The 20,479-nt window shown below is 40.3% G+C and overlaps 1 protein-coding gene across 4 annotated transcripts in view; it reads left to right on the top strand.

Annotated features, from left to right (window-relative positions):
- Nucleotides 1–20,479, top strand: part of MEGF11 (multiple EGF like domains 11) — a 217,280-nt gene that overhangs the window by 101,185 nt on the left and 95,616 nt on the right. For all 4 annotated transcript variants that reach the window (XM_049811558.1, XM_049811557.1, XM_049811556.1 and 1 more), the window contains exons 6-8: nucleotides 12,725–12,971; nucleotides 14,655–14,775; nucleotides 20,063–20,199. In XM_049811558.1, coding sequence (XP_049667515.1) covers nucleotides 12,725–12,971; nucleotides 14,655–14,775; nucleotides 20,063–20,199 — 505 coding nt within the window. The remainder of the gene's footprint in view (nucleotides 1–12,724; nucleotides 12,972–14,654; nucleotides 14,776–20,062; nucleotides 20,200–20,479) is intronic.

Below are 20,479 nucleotides of genomic sequence, written 5' to 3'. Positions count from 1 at the left end.
GGAGTTGTTCTATCTCAGTGCCACCACTTACTTTCTGGGTAGCTTTGAGGTTTAATGTGATTTTACTGTCTCAGCTTCCCTTCTGTGAAATGGTGCTAAAATACATTTTCTAGCTCAGAAATGGACCATGAAAAGTAGTCAGTGTTTGTATGGGACTTTGATGATGGAGACAATTCTATTAAATGTGAAAAAACCCTACACATTTTGATCTTATTGCACAATTTAGAATCCAAATTGTTGCAGATTGTCTTTTTTTTATTATACCAGCATACTTTGATTTTTATTTAGTAATGTACTCTGAATAATTAATTATTCAACTAATAATTATCCATTCCAAATAAAACAACTTGATTACTAAGCCTGATGAAGAAAATCCAGTCAGGAAAGAACCCTTTCAAAAACAACAACATTCTGCAGATATCCTTAAATATTTAAAGGGTGAGCTATATTTAGTAAATTCTTCTGAAGGGGGGGGGGGGGAGATGAACGGATGCTAATTTCCTGTGTCATCAGATTTGTGTATGTGTGTCAGCAGCATTCCTAAATCACCATCTACTACACAGTCACCATCTACACAAGCATCAGGCGGTATTCAACATTTCCCTGGGTGGTTCCTGTTTATCAGCAAGGAAAATGGTCTACTTTGGGGTCACGTCATTTTCTTCTCATCGATTATTTAATATTTGGTGTGTGCATGCAGTGTTTGCTCAGATATTCAGCAGTAAGCAGAGAACCTTGCTTAGCAAAGGAAACATAAAAGTTGTGGCACCAGTGTCATTTTCCAGATGGCTAACTTAACCCATGATGGCCAGCCCCTATCCAAGACCATTATAGTTAATAGAAAGAAATTCCCTGACTGTAAGGGGCACTGGATGGAGTCTGAGATGCTTGCGATGGGCACTGTACAGCATGGCCAGTGGACAATTTTGATGATGGTCTCATCTGAAACCCCTCTTTTTCCCTGTCGCTTTTTAAAATATAGCTCTGCTGCCACTAGGGAAATGTAGAGATCTGAACCTCATAGGGAATCTGGCATTTAAAAACCTTAATGCACAGATGCTGTGTTCTCTTCCAGCAAAATCCTGTTCGCTTCCCTGCTGCCATCCAGCCAGGAAGTCACGTATGTCTGTTTTGCTTTTTACTTTTCAGTGACAGTTGTCACTAAAAAAGAGAGAAATTAAATTAATCCAGAGAGAAAGCTGTTTCACATAGGCAGTTTCTCGGACTGCTGAAAGTGAGACTGAACCTCCAACAACTGACACAGCAGAGCCGGGAACCTGAGCTGCTGGGTAAATTTTCCTGGTTTCTTTGGAGCTGACCCACTGATAATGCTGGAGGCACTAACATTGTTTGTAAACAATGACGAAAAAAACATGTGGAGTGATGATTTACTGTTTTCTGACTGACTGACATTTGATTGCTTAATGCAGTGATCCACAATGGGTGAAACTGTTCTGAAAGCACGGGCTTCCATATGGTTGTGATAGTGTCAAAACATTTCAGTTCAGCAAACCCATAACTGATTGTGAGGATGAACAGTTTCAATCATCCTGTTTTTCAGAATGTAAAACAGTTTAAGAATTGTCTGTTTTTAACATCATAACAAAAAGTTTCGTTTCCCAGTTTAGAGCAACTTCTGGTTTAGAAATTGGCATTAATTTATGCTTCTGTGAACAACATTTGAACATGTTTGGAAGTCAAAATAATATATCAAGGTTTAGAGATCCAATCTCAATAATTCATGACTTTATCTTCCTGCCTAGCTCTCCAGAATGAAACCAAAGCCCTACCAATGAGTAGAGGAAGCCAGAAGGAGGCAAGCAGTGGGGTCTCCTTTATTTTCTGCTCAGCACTTAGGGCTTGTGCATATTTTTGCTGGCTGTGTGTTGTGAGTATAAACTGCTGGATCAGGTTATGAGATCTGCAGCTGCTTTGCTCAATCAGCATTAGCATCCTAAAGAAGTGGTGCAGAAGAGCTGCAGCAGTGTTGCAGTCTAAGGAGCTGCTTTAGGGACACTGGGATTTTACTGCATAAAACTCTCTCGGTGCTGGGGTGTGTTTCCTCTGCCATTCACGACCCACTTAGAGCCATCCCTGGTTTGGCTTCTGGTATTTAAGCTACGTGGTATTTGCCTACCTCTCTGATTATCCCTTTATTAACAGAGCATCCCATATCTCAGTGCCTGAGTGATGTGAAAAAAGGGCATAGTATTCTAGTATTTCAGTACTTTTACTTTTTTTTCCCAATAGCTTCGGACTTGCTATTTTCTGTTGGTAAATATAAGAAAGGTTTTGCAGAGACTGTGCTGAGTCTCGCAGTGTGGTTTTGGTGGTGAACATTCTAGTTATTACTGGGTTACACGGGGAAAAACTTTTTTAAAGAACTGTTTCTTTTTATGTGCCTGAAAGGGACTTCACTATTAATGGTTTATAAGAGAAAGACAGCAGTGTATTTAAGATATCTTGAAGACATCAGGTAACATTAAAGAGCCATGTGAAGATTCAAGTATGCCTAGAAGAAAAGAGAACAGCAAGTAGCTTGTGCGGATACCTGCACATAGCTTTTTGTAAGCCTTTGAACTGTTTTAGATATAAAAGACAACCCCATTTCAAAGGCCACCAGGCCTTCTGCTGCTCTAATTCTCTCCCAAAGTCTTCGGTAACAGAATTTACACTAGAGAAGGTAAGATTTTTCCTGGATTCAGTTACTGGAGCAGAACATCCTTTAAGCTGATATCATTTGGCTGAAAAACAGCGCACAGGTAGTAGACATTAGGGTGGGACTGTGGCAAAGGGGAAGAAGCGGTTCTTTTTACTCTACAGCTCCACTGTTGGAAATAAAAGTAAGTCCCACAATCCACAGTGTTTACTTTGGGTTGCAATATCAATGCAATAAAATAAATTGCTTATTGACCACCTTAAAAATGACTGATGAGTTAGTACTGTGTGTTACCTTATGCATGAAGGATGTGCTTATGTGTCCCCTTGAAGGTGAATCTTTATGGTATAATTTGAAGCTGGCTAGCTAGCTGTTGCATTTCTTTCATGTGCTTATCTTGACAGTACCATTTTATCCACTGATCGGCCAGTCTTTTTCTCATGTCAATTTGCATGCTGACCTGTGCAGTCAAAGGTGAAGAGACACATACAACCCTGCGTGTGAATGAGAATGAGGAGGAACATGCTCTCTAACGCTTGCTGTTTTAGTGACAAGAAGCTTTTCTTCTTTAAGCACTGCTTTAACTGCAAATAAAGGTATATTGCATATCTGGCAAAACATCAGCAGGGTGACCTTCTGATGCTCAGTTTATGTGCTGTGAAAAATAAAGAGCTGAGCATATCTCCCTGAGAGCTTTGCCAAACAGGGTTGATCCCACTCGATCCTATGCAGTTAACACCACTCGGCAGTCACAGAAGGCGGAAAGGTGACTTCAGTGGCCGGGTCGGGTTACTTTCAGCATGGTAGGTTCCTCAGGTGATGGTCTATGTTCTCCTGCTCAGTTGCAGGGAGCTTGATGAGGATGCGACTGAAGGGCATCCAGCATGGCTAGCCTACTGCAGTTGCTGGACTGGCCCTGTGCATCTGCTCTAAACTGTATCAAAGTCAACCAGCATTAATGAACTGAGAAGTGGAAGAGGGTTGCTTCTGCTCCCATAACTCTGCCTTGCTAAGCACTCAGCAAAAGACCATACGCTATTTAGAATAGCAAGTGGCTGTACATAGATACTTGCACGTAGCTTTTTATAAGCTTTTGAACTGTTTCACACCAGGCACAGATGTTGTGTCAACAGCTCCTGATCTCCAGTGACAAAGACCTCTCTCTACTTCTGTGTAGTTTTCTTTGAATCTCCTTAGAGCAATGCTGCTGCCACCACTCGTGAGCCCCTCTGGTGACCTCTTCAATACTTGTTTGTTGAAGGATGCTTGATCTCATCCTCTATACCTGTCCTGCAGTGTTTTAGGCATACGCAAATATGTTTCTACCCCTTCTTGCAGGCAAAACTGAGTACTTCTGTGCAGAGGCATTATAGGAAAATTTCATTATACAGCCAATGAAAACATCTAAAGTCCATTATAGATGTTGAGAGAGAGAGAATGTTTTACCCAGTTGGAAGACAGAATTTGGAAGTAAGTTACTTGCAGATCTTATTATTACAATCCTGTCCTAGACAATAATAATGAAGTATTGATGGAAGTTTTGCCAGAGCAAAGACTGCTGGGCTTCATACAGAGGAAAGATAGTATCTTCATTTAGTTTTATTAGACTCTTGATACTCTGCCCATGTATTTTTTAATTCACCACAGTAAAATTCTAATTAAAGAACAGACTTTGCCTCCCATTAATATGACACTAAAAAAACATTTTAAAGAATGCAGCATCTTCTCTAAAAAAATTGTAATGAGAAGACAAGCCGCCAGTGTTGTATAGAATGTTGTCGCTCCCTTATGAAGCGTTTCATGATTTTAAACTCCTTGTAACATCTAGAGTGTCAGTAGAGTTAAAGGCTCATTAAACTGAGCAGTAATTTCTACAAAAAGAAATAGGAAATATTCTCAGATTTTTTGTGTGTTCTAATTTTCACTTCTTTTCAAGCCTCTGTCAAAATAGCTCATGATGGAAATTGTGAAAACACAACACTTTGATATCTGTCAGGAGTAGAAGTTTTTTCTCCCATTTTGCTGCTTCCAAAATATATTGAGTTCATTATGGGATTTGATGAGGCTGACATCCAAATACTCAACTTTTCTTTGACTTAGAGTGATTTTGGTTTCATTTATGTAAAATAAAAATGTAGAACTAGGTAACTGGTCTAAGCATTCTACAGAATACTGTAGGAATGTTCTTTAAACAAGGATTACTTTGCAAAGAAAATGTTTCCTCAGAGGATACTAAATAAACTGCAGGGTCTCTAAAGTGCTGTGATTGAATTAGGTACCGCATGTTGGAGAGTCAATGACTAATGAGATCATCATCTGAGATTAAATCATGACCTAAATCAGCCACATGTTTCTTATCTGATTCAGACAGTGAACTTTGGGGAGAATCAGTACAATCTTTCTTGAAGGGTGAAAAGCTGTTCTCCTGTCTCTAAGAAAAAAATAAAAACAAACACAAAATTAGATTCATTTCCTCCTGTCGGTAATAATCTATCCATTTTGGGAAGAATCAGCTGATGTTCCCTTACCATCTTTTCCTTTCTATCTGATGAAGACTGATCTATAAACTTGGAAAATGAGATTGACTGCAAGTTCTGCCAGCCTCAAATTAACCTCAGGTTTTTGCCACTTGGGTGGATAGTTTTACAAATGCATATTTACAAATGCAAAATATATTCTCTGGGCAGTCTTAGAGAGATAAACATTGAGACAGGCATTTTCTTCATTATAGTTGTGTATGCTGTGACTGAAAGTCTGGCATTGGAGATAAAAATGCTAGTGCATACACCGTTGCACAGAAACCCACGTTTAGGAACCTTAAGGCTGCAAAGCTACAAGCTCAGAAGACAGAGAATGCCGGGGCATGTAAACGGTAGCCTGTGCTCACATAATTAAAGAAAATACCGTAATTCATAGGCTCAAGTACTGAATTACTGCTACACTTCCAACCTTTAATCTGACATTTTTTCTTATTTTTGTGACATCAACTTCATAAGTCCAATGTTTTATTTATGTGTGATGTTCCCTGGTTTGTTTGTTTTACCTTAAAAAGCAAATGGAGAATATGAAAAATCCCTTCAAGAATGTCATCAAGCTGATATACAGACAGTTCATCAGCATGGACCAGAACAAACCTCTGACATGTGGGTAACAGACTAAGGGTAGAAGGCTGTCACCCTCTCCCTGGACCACTTACTACATGGAAATTAAACAGCCAGTGGCCCATGGCTGCTACTAGGAACAATTGTAAGAGAAGTCCTGCTAAGCCCCTGAAGCCTTTAATTCCAGATTGCTTTTAATACAGATGAAAACATTGAGGAATGTAGGTAATGAATTATCCAGAGGTGGCACGGAGTGTCTGCAAATTGCATTTTGTGTAGTTTGATCAGGTACAGGTGGATGTTCACTGAGGACACATGAGCACACCCCTGGGTGTGGGACAGTGCTCTGCCAGATTTCAAGCTATTGCTCTGTACGTGGAAGGTGTCCCAGCTTGTCAGTGAAAGGGATATAAAAATGTACTTTAACAAGCAAAACCTACTGGTTTAGCTTACTGATTTAAGCTAAAATTCCCTTTCCTCTATTCCTCAAACCAATAGACTGAGTGAGCCTGAAGCTGAAACTGGAGAAGGTGAACTCTACATAAGCAGAGAAGTTGTCAGGGACTGGACAAAGCATCTTACAGTGGAAAATGAACAATGCTACCAACTACCTGCCTGTGACACAGTTCAGATAATCTAAATTATATTTGGAGCGGGATTATTTATTAAAACCTATTGTTAACTTCATTGCCCCCCAAGAAAGTATTTATTTACAGAAATCCAACCTATCTGTTGCTTGACAGATAGGATCTCTCACAGTTGGAAGACCTGAGCAAGCCATGTTGTCACATGGTAGATTATCAGTATCTTGATATGGTTATGAAGAAGAAAATCAGCTGCAGTTTGAGCAGTGTGGCCTAATCTGCCCGTACCCACTAGTGTGTCTGTTGTATGGATGAGGTTTCCTCATTCTGAAAACACAGAATTAGAATGTTGTTCTCTAAGTATTTGTAAGAATATTTTTGAAGGGAATTTCTGAAAGTCTGGGTTGTTTTGAGGACAGCTGTCATCCATAAACATGTGTTAGAAATTCCAAGGGTAGACAGTCTTATAAGACAAACAGGTTTTTTGGTTTAGAATCAAGCAGGTCAGCGAGTGATTTTTCAATATACTGGCTCATGCCCTTTGAAGTGTATTGGTATTACCTGCAGTGCCAGCACGTGAGGGACTTAGCGCTGCTCAGAGCCAAACACAAACTGGTGTGAACTGTCATTGTAAGGGGATTCCCTCTTCATGGACCTTGTTTCAAACCTATTGCAGGCTTGGCTTATGTTTCCAAAGGCGTTGAACTGTGCCAAAATGAATCATATTTGTACAGTGAGTAGACATCAGCTCAATACAGGGACTATCATTTTCCTATTGAGCAAGTGCAGGGAATAAAAAGTTAATTGATTATTCTAATTTTTTATTCACTACATCCAGGCATACGTTGCAGCTTTTGCTGCTTTCTTTGCCTGCTTTGCATTAGCTGGGCCAACCATTTAAAACCCAGTCAGATTCCAAAACTGAATTAGACAGAAAAAAAAACCACTCAGAGTTTGGGCTGCATTTTACCTTAATTGGTATTCATATAATCATTCTACAGCAGTACAGTTATATTAAGGGGAAAATCTAGCCCTAATTTCAAAATAAATTCTAAAAAAGTCTATTTTAAACTATGTCCTCCTAGATTTAGTGAGTTAATTTTATTTCCTGGTTCCATTTTTTAAAGGCTAGCATCTCATTTAAACATTTCAAACTGAATTTGGAAATATTCCAGAATATTGATTATTGACTATGAGCTACATTCTTGCTTTAACAAATTTGCAGAAAGTTCTTTTAAAGCATTTGAAGATCACCATCAGCCAAATATGGTTCTCAGTCCTTAGGCAAAGAAAAGCAACCACTTGATTTTTTTCAGCTGTGCCTTTTGCAGAATTTTTATGAATGTCCCACTGACTTTGCACACCTAGAATACAAGACTGGTCACTAGCTATAAAAGGAGATACATGCAGGCTTATGCTAATGAGAACAAAATAAACATAGACCTTATGACCACAGATTCTGGTGCTGCTGTGATAGAAGATGCTGTTTTCATATTAATAGTGCATCTTTGCAGTGATGGAAAAGCACTAGAAGAACACTTTTGACTCTCTCTTGTTAGGTTAAGTTGCTTGATAAATGTCGTCCCTTCCTTGGGAGTCCTTTTATTTATCTGCTAAATTTTCAAACTTGTGCGTTTGCTTCATCGTTGTCCAACGTGTGCTGCTGCACTAAATACTGGGTAGCTCTGTTGACCCAGAGCAGAGCAATTCACTAATCATTCCTAGAGGGGAAAACAGCCATTTGGGAGTGAAGCAGCACTTCCAATGTGTCCTTGTTGTGTATTTAAGGCAAAATTGGTAGCAGGATGTCATCATGCAGGACTATAGCGGCGGATATGCAGAGCCTGCTGTAATTAGCCCTCACTTCAACAAGCCACTGAGGCTTCAGGGTGGGGGTAGGGATGCAGAGAGGAAGAAAACACTTCTGCCGTGTCGAGCAAGCTTTCCATGGAGGGATGAATCTTTCACCTGTCATACTACCGTATGCAGACAACTGTAATTATGCTTAGGCACCCAGCATCATCCTTTACAGAGTTATATTCATTTTTATTGGTGGCGATTAATCTCTAGTCATATTTTCGAAGGAGAAAAAGTGAGTAAGTTAGCACGTTTGCCAGGGAATGTTAGCACATGACCTGAAATATGGCAGCTCCCTTTAATGTAGCATCTCCCAAGAGGGAGCTAGCTATTTCAGACTCATCTCTCATGGTATTGACATCCACACATGCAGTCTAAAGGGAGCATTTGTACCTCCCTGACATCACCACTCTCAGGTTGCTTTTCTTATTGATGGTATAGTTAAAGTCTCTGTATCATTTTGACATTTTTAATGGCATATGCATTTACAGTGTAGCTCTTGTGTAAGCTTTAATCAGCTTTCTGTTCACATGTTGTTGCTATTATTATTTATCTCTATTATGGTAACACATAGAGGCTATCAACAAGAGCAGGATTAGACTGTGCTGGGCTTGGAGTTGTATTTTAAAATGGCCTCTCTGTGCCCACAGGAGAAGTGGTGCTAACAATCCTGAAGTGCAGCAGGCTTCCGTGGCTCCGAGGCTGCTTTGCCCTGTATCTCAGAAACTGGAATCGCTATCACATACCAGCTAGAATTTGCCACACTGATGTATATAGAAAATATATGTCTTGGTTGCTGGAGTCTTTGGTTTCTTCTGTTTTTTAATTTTCTAGGAGGAACTACTAGACCCCAATCCCATTGCTAGTTATGCACTATATAGTCTCACACACGAGTGGTCCTACTGAGCTCAGTGGAATTACTTGCATGAATAAGTACTTGGACTTAGCTTATCAGCTCTGTATCTGCCTACCTTTGTAAAGGCATAGAAGTTGCCACAGTGCAGATCTATGAGTAGTCACAATATAAATATCACATAATGTCCTGATGAAATCACACTGGTAAAGAATTTACTTGCAATTCCACAGTCTGTCACTGCAATATGTGACTTAAAGGAAAGGGGTAAAGAAAACCAACAGGAATTGATAAACTTTGAGCAACAAAGATCTTATTTTCCTGTGAGATTACTGCAGTGTAAAATCAGGTGAGGACGATATTTCATTATCACAAATTTTACACTAGCACATTGCCAATGAATTTCACTCAATTCCCTTTGCAATTAATCAGCAGTGGATGAATTGATAGTGCATGAAATGGCTCTGCTCATTGTGACATATATAGGGCTTGAACTGATAGCTAAAAGCAGAAAATCTTTACCATCCGACGTAAAGACTTAAATCGAGAAGAGGCCAACTTGTCATTGTATATATATGATCCTGTCACTAGAGAGACAACAGGATGTTCACCTTGGTCATACGTACATACTGTGTTCACCTTGGGTATAGACACATACTATGACTCCGGTTTCAAACCATTTAGAGAAATGTAGTCAAAACCTGCTGGTAGTTTTAGGAGGATAAAAAGAAGCCTAACAAGTGCAAAGGCTGTATCAGGCATTGTAAATGAGACATGGTAGAAGTCCCATCTTTTTGTAATTCAGGTTTTTTTCTGTGTCTTCCATGAGCATTCAGATGTACTTTAATCCTCATTTTTATGTCCTCTCCCTAATAAATCCCCATGAAATTCACATTCTTGGTAGCTATCTAGTATGCCAAGCTGTTTTATTTCATAGATAATTAAAACATTTTGGCTAGCTACTTTGGCCTAAACATACTGAATGTTGAAATGTGTGCTCACTGATGCTTTGTACTTAGAAGCCTTTGGAAAAATCTGTCTAACTGCCAGCTGGTTTTCTGGTCACTGCAGGCTTCTTTTATTATCCAGCTTTGGGTTTTTATGATTTTACAACCAATTAGAGGAATTTCTGCTCTTTACTTCAGCATTTTGCTCTTGCCTTTGGCTAGATTGTGGAATGAAATTTATATTTGAGGAAATATAAATAGTATATAAGTGTTCAAATAAGATTGATTTACATAAAAGGAGTTGTGTTTGGGGCAGACACTATAAATGTGAAACAAGATGTTTGAGCTGACCATGGGAAATGGCTTTTCCTTCCTATAAAAGGTTTGCTTTCTCCTTCACTTTCTTTCAAAGTGAAAAACACAAACTGAGCACACAAATCTGATGATTGGAGCACTCACCTGAGACATGGAAGACCGAGGATATAAGACACGTCTTCTAATGAGTGTTATTTATTCATATTAAGCAAATTAATTGCAGCTGGAATTATATCAGCCCAGAGCAACCCACAGTCTGGAAGTGAGGGCTTTAATGTGAAGTGTGGTAAGGTAGGAATTAGGTCCCTGAAGCAGGCAGAGTTAAGTTGGATTCCCACATTCCAGTTCCCCATGCAAAGGGCTATCGGCCATGCTTGCATAGTTCAGATTTGTACTCTTTGTGGAGGTGCAGAACTGCATCCCTTGATGTTCAAGTTCTGTGGAAAACAAATCAGCATTTCTGGAACAGAAATTGCTGGGAAACTCTATCAGCTCCAGCAGATTTGCTCCCTGCCCCAGAAGGCTTACAGAGTCTTAGTAAGTGTCTATGTGAAATAAAGATAGATCATCTCTTTCCACAGATTCTCAGTAATAATTTAAGACTTATAAAGAGTAAGATTTTGTTTGCTTGGCTCCCGGTGGTGTTAGTGAGGAACTATCATCCCTGTTTACAGCTGTGGGAAAAATGAGGCAAAGCAATAAAGTATCTTGTGTGAGGCATGAGCAGGATTATGCACAGGGGTACATTGCATACTCTGCTTTCTGCGGAACATGAAACCATCTCTCTGCATGTGCATCCTGTAAGACCCTGAAGATCCTTCTGGAGACGCTGGAATTGTCTTCTCATGGGTTTATTTTGGCCTTTAACACTGTTGCTCAAGAAACACAAGTTTGTGAATTGGTAATCAGCAATGCTAGTTGGGTAAAGTCTCTTTCCCTTCTTTTTCTGCTAAGTATCCTCAGACTGACTGATGAAAAGGACAAAAAGATTGCCAAAATTAACTGAGATATCTAGTCATCTAGTGTGGGTTTATAGCCATGTACCATAGAAGGAGAGGGCTGTGAAATTTCTAGGACAAGAGATTGAGGCTTAAGTAGGCTTTACATTTACCTTGCTAAGTCTGGAAACAGAGATCCAGGCCTGAGAAGCAGCGAGTGTCGCCTGGGGGTTAGTTTACATGTTTGCAGATAGAAGAGTTTGTGAAGACACCTATGTTGCTGGGATTACACACTTGTTTCTTGCATGGTAGTAGATTTTTACACTAGCAGAGGAGTTGTTGGAATAATTGAAGCCAGCTGTCTGAGCACAACCAGCTGTACCTGGAAAATGATCTGTAACTGCATCTTTACCAGGGATTTTGCCAGCAACTCTATTCTGAATAGAACGGTTATTTTCTTCATCTTGACATAGCTATATTGAAAGGCCGCTAAGCGGAGGGTAGGACTACTGAAGAAATCCTCGGTTTTCTGCTAACCATTTACTGAGGAAACCTTAACCTCTGGGTGTTTGCTTTGAGCTGTCTGTTTAATATGCACACACCTTAAATGGGTGTTTTGCGGGTTCTCATTGCTGTTTCTATAGCACATCAGGATCAAGCTGTTTCTGTAATGCTGACTTCCCTCTCTCATCCTGCATATGGTCCACAAACAAGGAGAAGGGATCAGGCAGGATTGTCATGTGAAGGGTTCTCTCTGTGCTTTCACGCATTCTGTAGGGAACCTCCCATCTGCATCAATGGCCATAGGGTTTGGGGCCCTTCTGTAATGGTAGTACATACTGTTACTAGCACAGAAATTACCTGACACACACACTCCATACCTTTGTCCCTAAGCCTGGTTTAAGCGACCTCATGAAATCCCATCTCCTGTGTTATTTTCTTCCCTACCATCTCTTTACTCCAGCAAAAAAAAACCCTAAGGAAAAAAAGCAACACCAAAGGAGAAAGCCGTCTTTAAATTATCGTATTTATTATCTTATGGGAACAGTGCAAAGAAACAATATTTGATGACATTATTAAATCTACAGGATTTGCTTGGCAATACTACATGCCATTAACTACACTGCAGTCAGGATGTGATCCTCTGCATCTAATTCCACTATAAATTCATTCCTTCCAGCTATCTAAGAGCGCTAAGAAACAGGATATTAAAAGATTTAGGTCCTGATCCAATAATGGTGTTAAACAAGTCCTCAAATTTAGGTATAATACCAGCGCTGTCATCTCCTTGCATGCTGAAATACGTTGCTGGATCAGGGGAGTAGTTTTAGAAAGTCTGAGGGCCCTTTAGAAAGTTCCTGGTATTAACAAGGCCTCTGCCTGCTTGCCAACCTAAGCATAAGAGGCTGGGATGAGATGCTTACAATGCACTTTCCTAATCATCTTGGTAAATGACTGTATGTTTTCCAGGTTGCGATAGCGATCACTGGGGACCCCACTGCAGCAACCGCTGCCAGTGTCAGAATGAAGCTCTCTGCAACCCCATCACGGGTGCCTGCGTCTGCGCAGATGGGTACCGAGGATGGCGCTGTGAAGAGCTCTGTGACCCTGGGAGCTACGGCAAGGGCTGCCAGTTTAAATGCCAATGTCACAACGGAGCTACCTGCGACCATAAAACGGGAGAATGTCACTGTGCTCCCGGATACACGGGGGTATTGTAAGTTCAATGATAGGTGTATTTTACTCTGCATCATTTAACAGCCTTGCTTTGACCGCTTTTAATGCAATGAGTAATTGGCAAAATTTACACCATCTATATATTTATTACACGCTTTCCTTTGTAGAAATGACGTAACAGAATTTCAGACAGCCTAAATAAAGGAAATCTCTTTTTTTTGCTGCTATTATACCTGTCTGCATAATAAAATGAGATTTAGTGCTAAAATGAACTTAAAAATCCATTATATTTTCCAGCTTGTACGACAACTGTACCTGTCCCTAACTTCAGTATGTGAATACAATCCAAATTACAGATGAGTTTTTATAAGGAATTGGACATTCTACTCATTAGCAGTCCAGTGCAGTATCAAATGGGACTTACCATCCCCAATTTATTTGACTTTCAATCTAACTGAGGAAGCATTACTGTTAACTGTATCAGCTTACTATCTAGGGGGTAAATTTTAAGCATAGTGAGCAGGGATTTAGCAGTGTGACTCCTATTAACTTTAACGAGAATCATGTAGCTAAATCCCCATCCACCACACTGAAAGTTTACCAGTAGGATTCACAAAATCTGCATATTAATTTTAGGACAGCAAGCAATAGTTCCTTGTTTAAATTGCCCACAGTGTAACATCAGTTCTCATTAGAGATCTTTCAGTAGTTTCAGAAGTAATTATGTTTTTCAAAATTATTTAAGGGGAAAAGAGAATTTAGTCACTGAATTTGGTTGGAGATCTATTACAGATGACTTAATACTTTTGCAGTCTAATACTATCTGTTGACCTGCATGAAGGGGAAGGTAAAAAATAAAGACAATATTAACCCTCAGAAATAAGTGATATGCCATTTGAATATTTTATTTAGTACCTGATTTCCTCATAGACTTGTGACCTCAGTCCTGGAAGCACTCACTGCTAAAGTCTGCTTACTATTAGGAGTGGTCCCATTAACATTAGTATGTCAGTTCTCAGCAGTAAGTACTTGCAGGGCCAACACCCAATATGTTGTGTAAACACCCTCATCAAAGGATAGTCAGTTAGGGGAAGAACCTACTCTGATTTCAGAATCTGGGATTAGAGAAAGAAGCAATGCTGAAAAGCACCAATGTGCAAATGTAGGAGACACTGGTTCTTGCAGGGACTAACCTTACTTTGGCCCCCCATGAATACTCAGAGAGACCCAATGATCTTAAATAGCCTTTAAAGGATGCTGACTTCTTGCTCGTCCATGATAACACCGCAAATGTTAACATTAAGTAGTGACTGGAGAAATTTCAAGCATTTTAATCCCATCCTTTTATTCTGTTTGCAGCTGCTTTTATTGCCATGTTACATAATTCACATTGAGGGCTTCATCCTGCAACTCTTTCTTTCCTGGGCTATTTTAATGGATATGAGTTGTCCTGTTGAGATGGGTGGAAATTGGTACAGGCATAAAGATTACATACATGCATCAGCCTTGCAGGACTGGATCCATGGCACATAAATAACCCCAGCAAAAGAAAAGAAATCTTGGCTAATTGGTAATGCCAGTTGTGGCTTACGGAGGTTTCATCATTTGCATACGGACTCCCATGATGGCCTGTGTTGTGGATTTTCCTTATTTATTGTTTCCTGTAAGTTCTTTTAAATGATCTCTTTATTGTTGGTTGTTTTTTTTTTCTGTCTCCACAAAGTTGTGAAGAGCGCTGTCCCCCAGGCAGTCATGGAGCTCAGTGTGAATTGCGCTGCCCTTGCCAGAATGGGGGAGTCTGCCACCACATCACTGGAGAGTGCTCCTGTCCACCTGGATGGATGGTGTGTAGTTTGTTCATACTCATCCCTCATTTGGAGGTTGGAATGGAAAGTTAATTGTTCACTGTCTCAGCACATCCCTTCCCTGTGTGCTTGTGATGCATATCTGCTATTTCTTGTCACGAGGCTCTAGCAATTCTGAAACTGGGACCACCTTTGTTATGTGTGCACAGCACTTACACAGGCAGACCATCAGTCTATAACTAGTAGCTACCATCATAGAGTTAAACAAACAACAGTAAACCAAGCAGTGACTACTCTTTACACTTCTGTGTGGGAGAAGAGACAAAAAAATTGTCTCTGAATTACAGTTCCTTGGAATATTCCCTGCACCCTTAGACACTGCCCTCACACTGGACAGAAGGCTCAAAGCTCAGCTCAACATTATTCAAAGCACTGTTCTGTTTCCCCTTCAGGAGAGAGGGAAAGGGAGAAGCCAGGGGGAATTCAGTGGCTCAGGCAGTCGTTAAAGCAGGACTATACGTAGGACACAGAGACCAGTTCAGTGTCCTGTCCTTACTCAGGCATAATTCCCATTGATTGTAATAGATTTCCTTGCATCGGGGGTTGCACGGAGAGAGCAAGTTGCCCTAACCCTTAATCCTTTGTGTCAAGAATGCAAGGCCAAACATTTTAAAAGTCCTCGACTTTATCAATAATGTAATAATTAACTCTCTTGGGGTTTGCCAAGTCTCACAGGCATACATATCATTTAGCTGTACTAAATTTCCTGGCATTTTTCCTGTATCTGACAATTAGTGTCTTGGCAATCTTGCTGGATTTTAATGCATACAAGTACTGTGACTTTTCATTTTAATATGTGGAAGACTCTGAAGATCATCATACAACTATGTCTTCTGATGTGGACCTTATACCTGTTGAAACCTTTACACGCTGAGAGACATGTTTATGTTCCTTTAGATTAGTGCAGCAAATGCTGCCTCCATTTGTTCACACAGCTGCTTTTAGTTAAAAAGTACCAACCATGAGATTCTGGTGGATATCAGGCAGCAACATGGGAGAAGAACATTGCTGCCGTAATTTTTGGTGGAAGCTGTGTACGGAAAAATCTCTCTCTAACTGGAGAGTTAGAGTCTCTCTAACTTGGCCATTCATGGTAAAGGTGGTGATGATGTTATTCCATTTCAAATGACAAAGCAAGCAAAACTTTTCAGAAACTTAGTAAGAATGTGGCACCTTACCCTCGACTGGCATTCAGTGGAGGCAAAGAAAATGTTCTTTCCTAAAGAGTACCGGAGCTAAAGCATAAAGGAAGCAATTTAAATATTTTTTTGAGGGCCTATCAGTCCATTTTGGCACTACTCTTAAGAAGTCATTGATAAAATGATTAATATAAAAATATTACTTTTAGGGTATTTTTTCATCTCCCAATATCTGCCAATATTTCTAAGGATCTGAGCTGTTTTGCTGTACTTTACCTTACCTGTATTTTATCAGGATTTTTCTCTTTTTTTGCAAAGTTAAGAAATCACTAAAGAGATATAAGAATATCAGAATAGAGCAGGAAGTTTTTAGAGGTCTTTTAGCATGCAGCATAGACCCTAAAGAAGAACCACAGTGCTGGGGCTGCACAGCATCTGTGGTCATGTATTCTGGCCCACTTCTGCCCTGTTCCCTACAGCTTGGAGTTTCTTCTCTGCATTTTTAGTGGCCCAGAGAGACTTTCCTGAAAACTGTGTTGTTGGCTGCTCTGTCCCCAGAGAAACCCTAGAGTTAAAAACTGATGTTTGAAACAAGCATAACTGAAAATTGAAGAAAGAGATCAAGTATTCTGGGGAAAGAAACTGAAATTATAAGTAAAAGCACTCAGCTTGTAAATGTTGAGATTTTAAGTATAAAGGGTCTCTCCAGGGTTTTAATGAAAAGCTGGTAATTCAGTACACAGAGAAAAAGTATTTTTTCATGCTATATTTTTAACTCTTAGTGTTTGGAATGGTTTGGGAAGTGAGACATGAGTGGGTTGTAAACGAGCAAGCAAGATGGGATTGCTAGACAGCATTCATTTTATTTCACACCATGGATAGTCTTTCTTTGACATCAGGAATTTTACTTGCTGATTTTGAGGCTTGAGACTGCACGTATGTATTGAATATACCATCATGTTGGAAGGAGAGAATTCTCCCTGGATTTATACAAGTGCAAATCCACTTGGATTTTATTGCTGCTGGATGAGCTGAGACTTTCATCCTTTCCTAAGGTAGGCTTATTAACAGCAGCTCAGCTCCCTTAGGGGCTTGGTTGCCTGTGGGATATGCAAGGGGAGGCAATAAGTTGAATAGGAGGAAATTCTAGGGTTCTTGGGTTCTTAGTTTCTTCCTTGGATCTGCCATCTTCAAAGTCTGGCTCTCTTATTACTTGTAATATTTCTTTCCTCCTGCTTCCTCCCACCCAGTGCAGACTCTTCCAGAAGCACAAGTTATACAAACTGTGTCCTCTGAGATTTTACTGTCCCATGGGTTTTTCACCAAAAGGATGATGGCTAACAGCATACACTGTTGAACTAGTCAACAAAATGTGGCTTCCAGCATACTACGATCTTGGGCTTTTTCCACTTCTGTGTCTTTGTGGCTGTGGGAGTTAGCGGGTGGCTGCTTTAGGGCCTGATTAACAATTTACAGGTTTAATTCTATACATCTTTCTCATTTGCAGTATTAAATTCTCCAAGCACTCTCAGGAAGTAGGGAGAGAAGTTAAATTTAGCATTTACAATGCTTCTCAGAAACACTTTTGGAGGACTAGATCTCCATGCTCAGGGAAGCAGCAATCTTTCCTCACATGACAGAACATTTGTCCCTGGCAGCACACCCTTTTTGGTCCCAGATCCCACTCTCAAGGCTCTGCATCATGATGCCATGTTAATACAACGCATTCTGCTAATCACTTTCTTCTCATTGCCTCTGGGCTTTATGAAGCAACTATAATTTGTATTTTTGTCTATTTTTCTTTATGTTGTAGATTTTAAACATGGGGTGTGAGAGAAAATGGAGCAGAAAAAATCTTTTCTATACTACAAAATGGTAATAATCTATCACACAATGTCCAAAGCAGAAGCTGATGAGATCAGGGCCTTAAAAAACGTGCTGATGGGGTGAACTTTACTGATCAGATATATAAGCAGCAGGAAACGTTGGTCTGACATTTGATACTCCAGAGAAGGATGTTTTGGATTCCCTTAGTACATATTAATGCAAAAAGTATGCCTAAAGATTCTCTTGGCTCCGGGGGGATGCATCACAGAGTATTGCTTTCTCATCATTTGTTGATAGAAATCCTGTTCCTTTTGAGATGTGAAGAGAGAAAGTATTTATTATCAAGATAAATGGATACTTACGTTTTCAGATATGTAGTGTTGTGTATTACTCAAGTCCAGAGACACCATTTTTTAAACACTGTAATCTGAAAGTTCTTGAACTGAGGCCAACCTGTCTATTTTACAGGCAAGGAATCACCTATCACTGTTTGGGAAAGGCTTGAAGTGTCTGTTTTATAATTACATTGAAGAGCAGCCTCTCCACTTTGGGGCTGTTGATATTGCTAAACTTCCCAAACTGTTGAGTGAGGACCCCAAGGAGTGAAAGCAGCCGTTATGTTCCTGTTTTATGTTTTGTATAAGTTGTGTCTAATATGTGCCTTGTTCAAAACTCAGAGCCCCTGGGGCTTGGTTAGAGAAATAAGACTTCTGAGAGATTAAAAGAAAATAATAATAGGGATGGAAAAAACCTGTTTCTACCAAAGACTGTGCACTGTGCAGGGCACTGGCAGCAGCACCACTTGCTACAGTTGCCAAACATTTTCCATTATAGGACCCCATCTTCAGATCACAGCACTGCCAGACTTGTTTTGGCTGAAGTTACTGAGCCGGATGCCAGCCTCAGAATTTCTGTTTGCTCACGTAAAAAAACATGCATACAACTTCTAAGAAAGTCTAGGGAAATCCTTGTAAGGCCTTGATACGTAGCAGGGGACATGATGTGATACTTGGGGGAAACCCACCTGAGTTTGGCAGATAAATTCTCCGAAGACACAACCCATGGTAACCATTCTCTGCCTTGGGGCTGAAAAGCTGGAACAAGGTTTGCCCAGCAATTGCTTTTCCTTATGAGCAGTGTGAGAGTGCACAACCAAGAATGAGAGTCTGTCTTTTCTTCACTTTCAGGGGTGGTTAAGCAGGGAGGGGAACGAGGAAACAACTCAAAGATGGGGATTTGGGTCCAGATGAAGAAGAGGACTAAAAAGGAGTCTGCAACAAGGATTTGGGTAGACTGGAATAAAGAGGCAGGAGAGCAGAGGGCTGGCAGCATAAAACGGAGAAAGGAGGTAGCCACCAAGATGTGTTGTTGAGGCAAGTCAGGGCCTGAGATATGGCTCTAAGGTTGGGGATAGGGAGCTGGGAGGGTGTTGGATGATGCATCCAGCCAGTGTTCAGGGATTAGGCAGATATTCCACTGCAAAATCACTTCTTCTGGCCAAAAGGCTGCCGCACTGCTGATCTAGAGAGTCAGATTGCTTCTATGTCATCACTCGTGGCTTTCTGCAACCATCCCAGTCTGTTGTTCCCATCCTGCCTCCTCCGTGGCTTAGGCAAAGCACTGGCAGATGTCATTCTGTGCTGCTTGAAGAGATGAGTGTGGAGGCTGGATGAGAGTAAAGGGAATGAAGGTAGGTAGGTTCTGAAGAGTAGTAGAGGACTTCTCCAGCAGTTGCATTTGGTCTTCTTTGTGACTGGATGAAGTGGGGCTGTCTGAACAGGGGAGAACATCATAGAATATCACAACTAGCAGAACTTCATCCTCCCAGTGCAGCCGTTCCAACAATCCTTCTTTTCCCAAACGTTCACTTTGTGACGCTTGCCCAGCGTAGGTCTAACAACTTTTCAGACTTTATTTCACAAAAAAAACCCAGCAGCACATATACAGCTTTGTAGTCTTCTCTGGTTGCCTTTAATATCTCCCAAGCCTTCCTGCATCTATTCAGGGGGCAGTGAATATCCTGCCACCCCAGCTGCAGTTTACAGGGGAGATACAAAGAAGAGAATTATCAGTGACTGTACCGTGGTGAGAAAAATCCCTTCTGGAGATAGGTTAGACAGACATTTATTCTGGTAGGAGAACTCTGAGACTATCTTTAGCCCATCTTAAACAGAAAAAATATTGCCACTACACTTAGATCTAGTTTTAGCAAGAAGGACAATAAAAATCCAAGCTGCATATAGAAATTTATTGCATTATGAATGTTGACTGAAATATTGCTCTTTCTGCAACCTTACTAGGGGCTGGTGTGTGCACAGCCATGTCCTCCTGGAACATTTGGAATTAACTGCAGCCAGGACTGTCCATGCCACAATGGAGGACACTGTGATCCCGTGACAGGAAAATGCATCTGTACAGCTGGCTATATAGGAGACAGGTAAAAATCAAAACCCCAAAGCCTTCAGTTTTAGCCATGGATTGGCAATATTTATATCCCTTCTAGGGCAATCTTACTCTCTGAAAAATGGTGTTATGTTTCTGTTGCTCCAATTAGGTTCATCCTTCTGAAGCAGTTCAAGCATTATAAATGTGGCAATGTTATTACTTTTTATTGGCAATGCTCTCCATTTACAGAGATTTTTTAATACAACTTTTAAAATTTAATGGATTAAATTTAATTTAGATATTTACAGTGATAAATTTAATAGAGAGCATTA

The sequence above is a fragment of the Accipiter gentilis genome, chromosome 10 (assembly GCF_929443795.1).
Source record: "Accipiter gentilis chromosome 10, bAccGen1.1, whole genome shotgun sequence".
Lineage (NCBI taxonomy): Eukaryota > Metazoa > Chordata > Aves > Accipitriformes > Accipitridae > Astur > Astur gentilis.
Note: the sequence above shows the minus strand (reverse complement) of the source record. Positions and strands in the feature narration are given on the sequence as shown.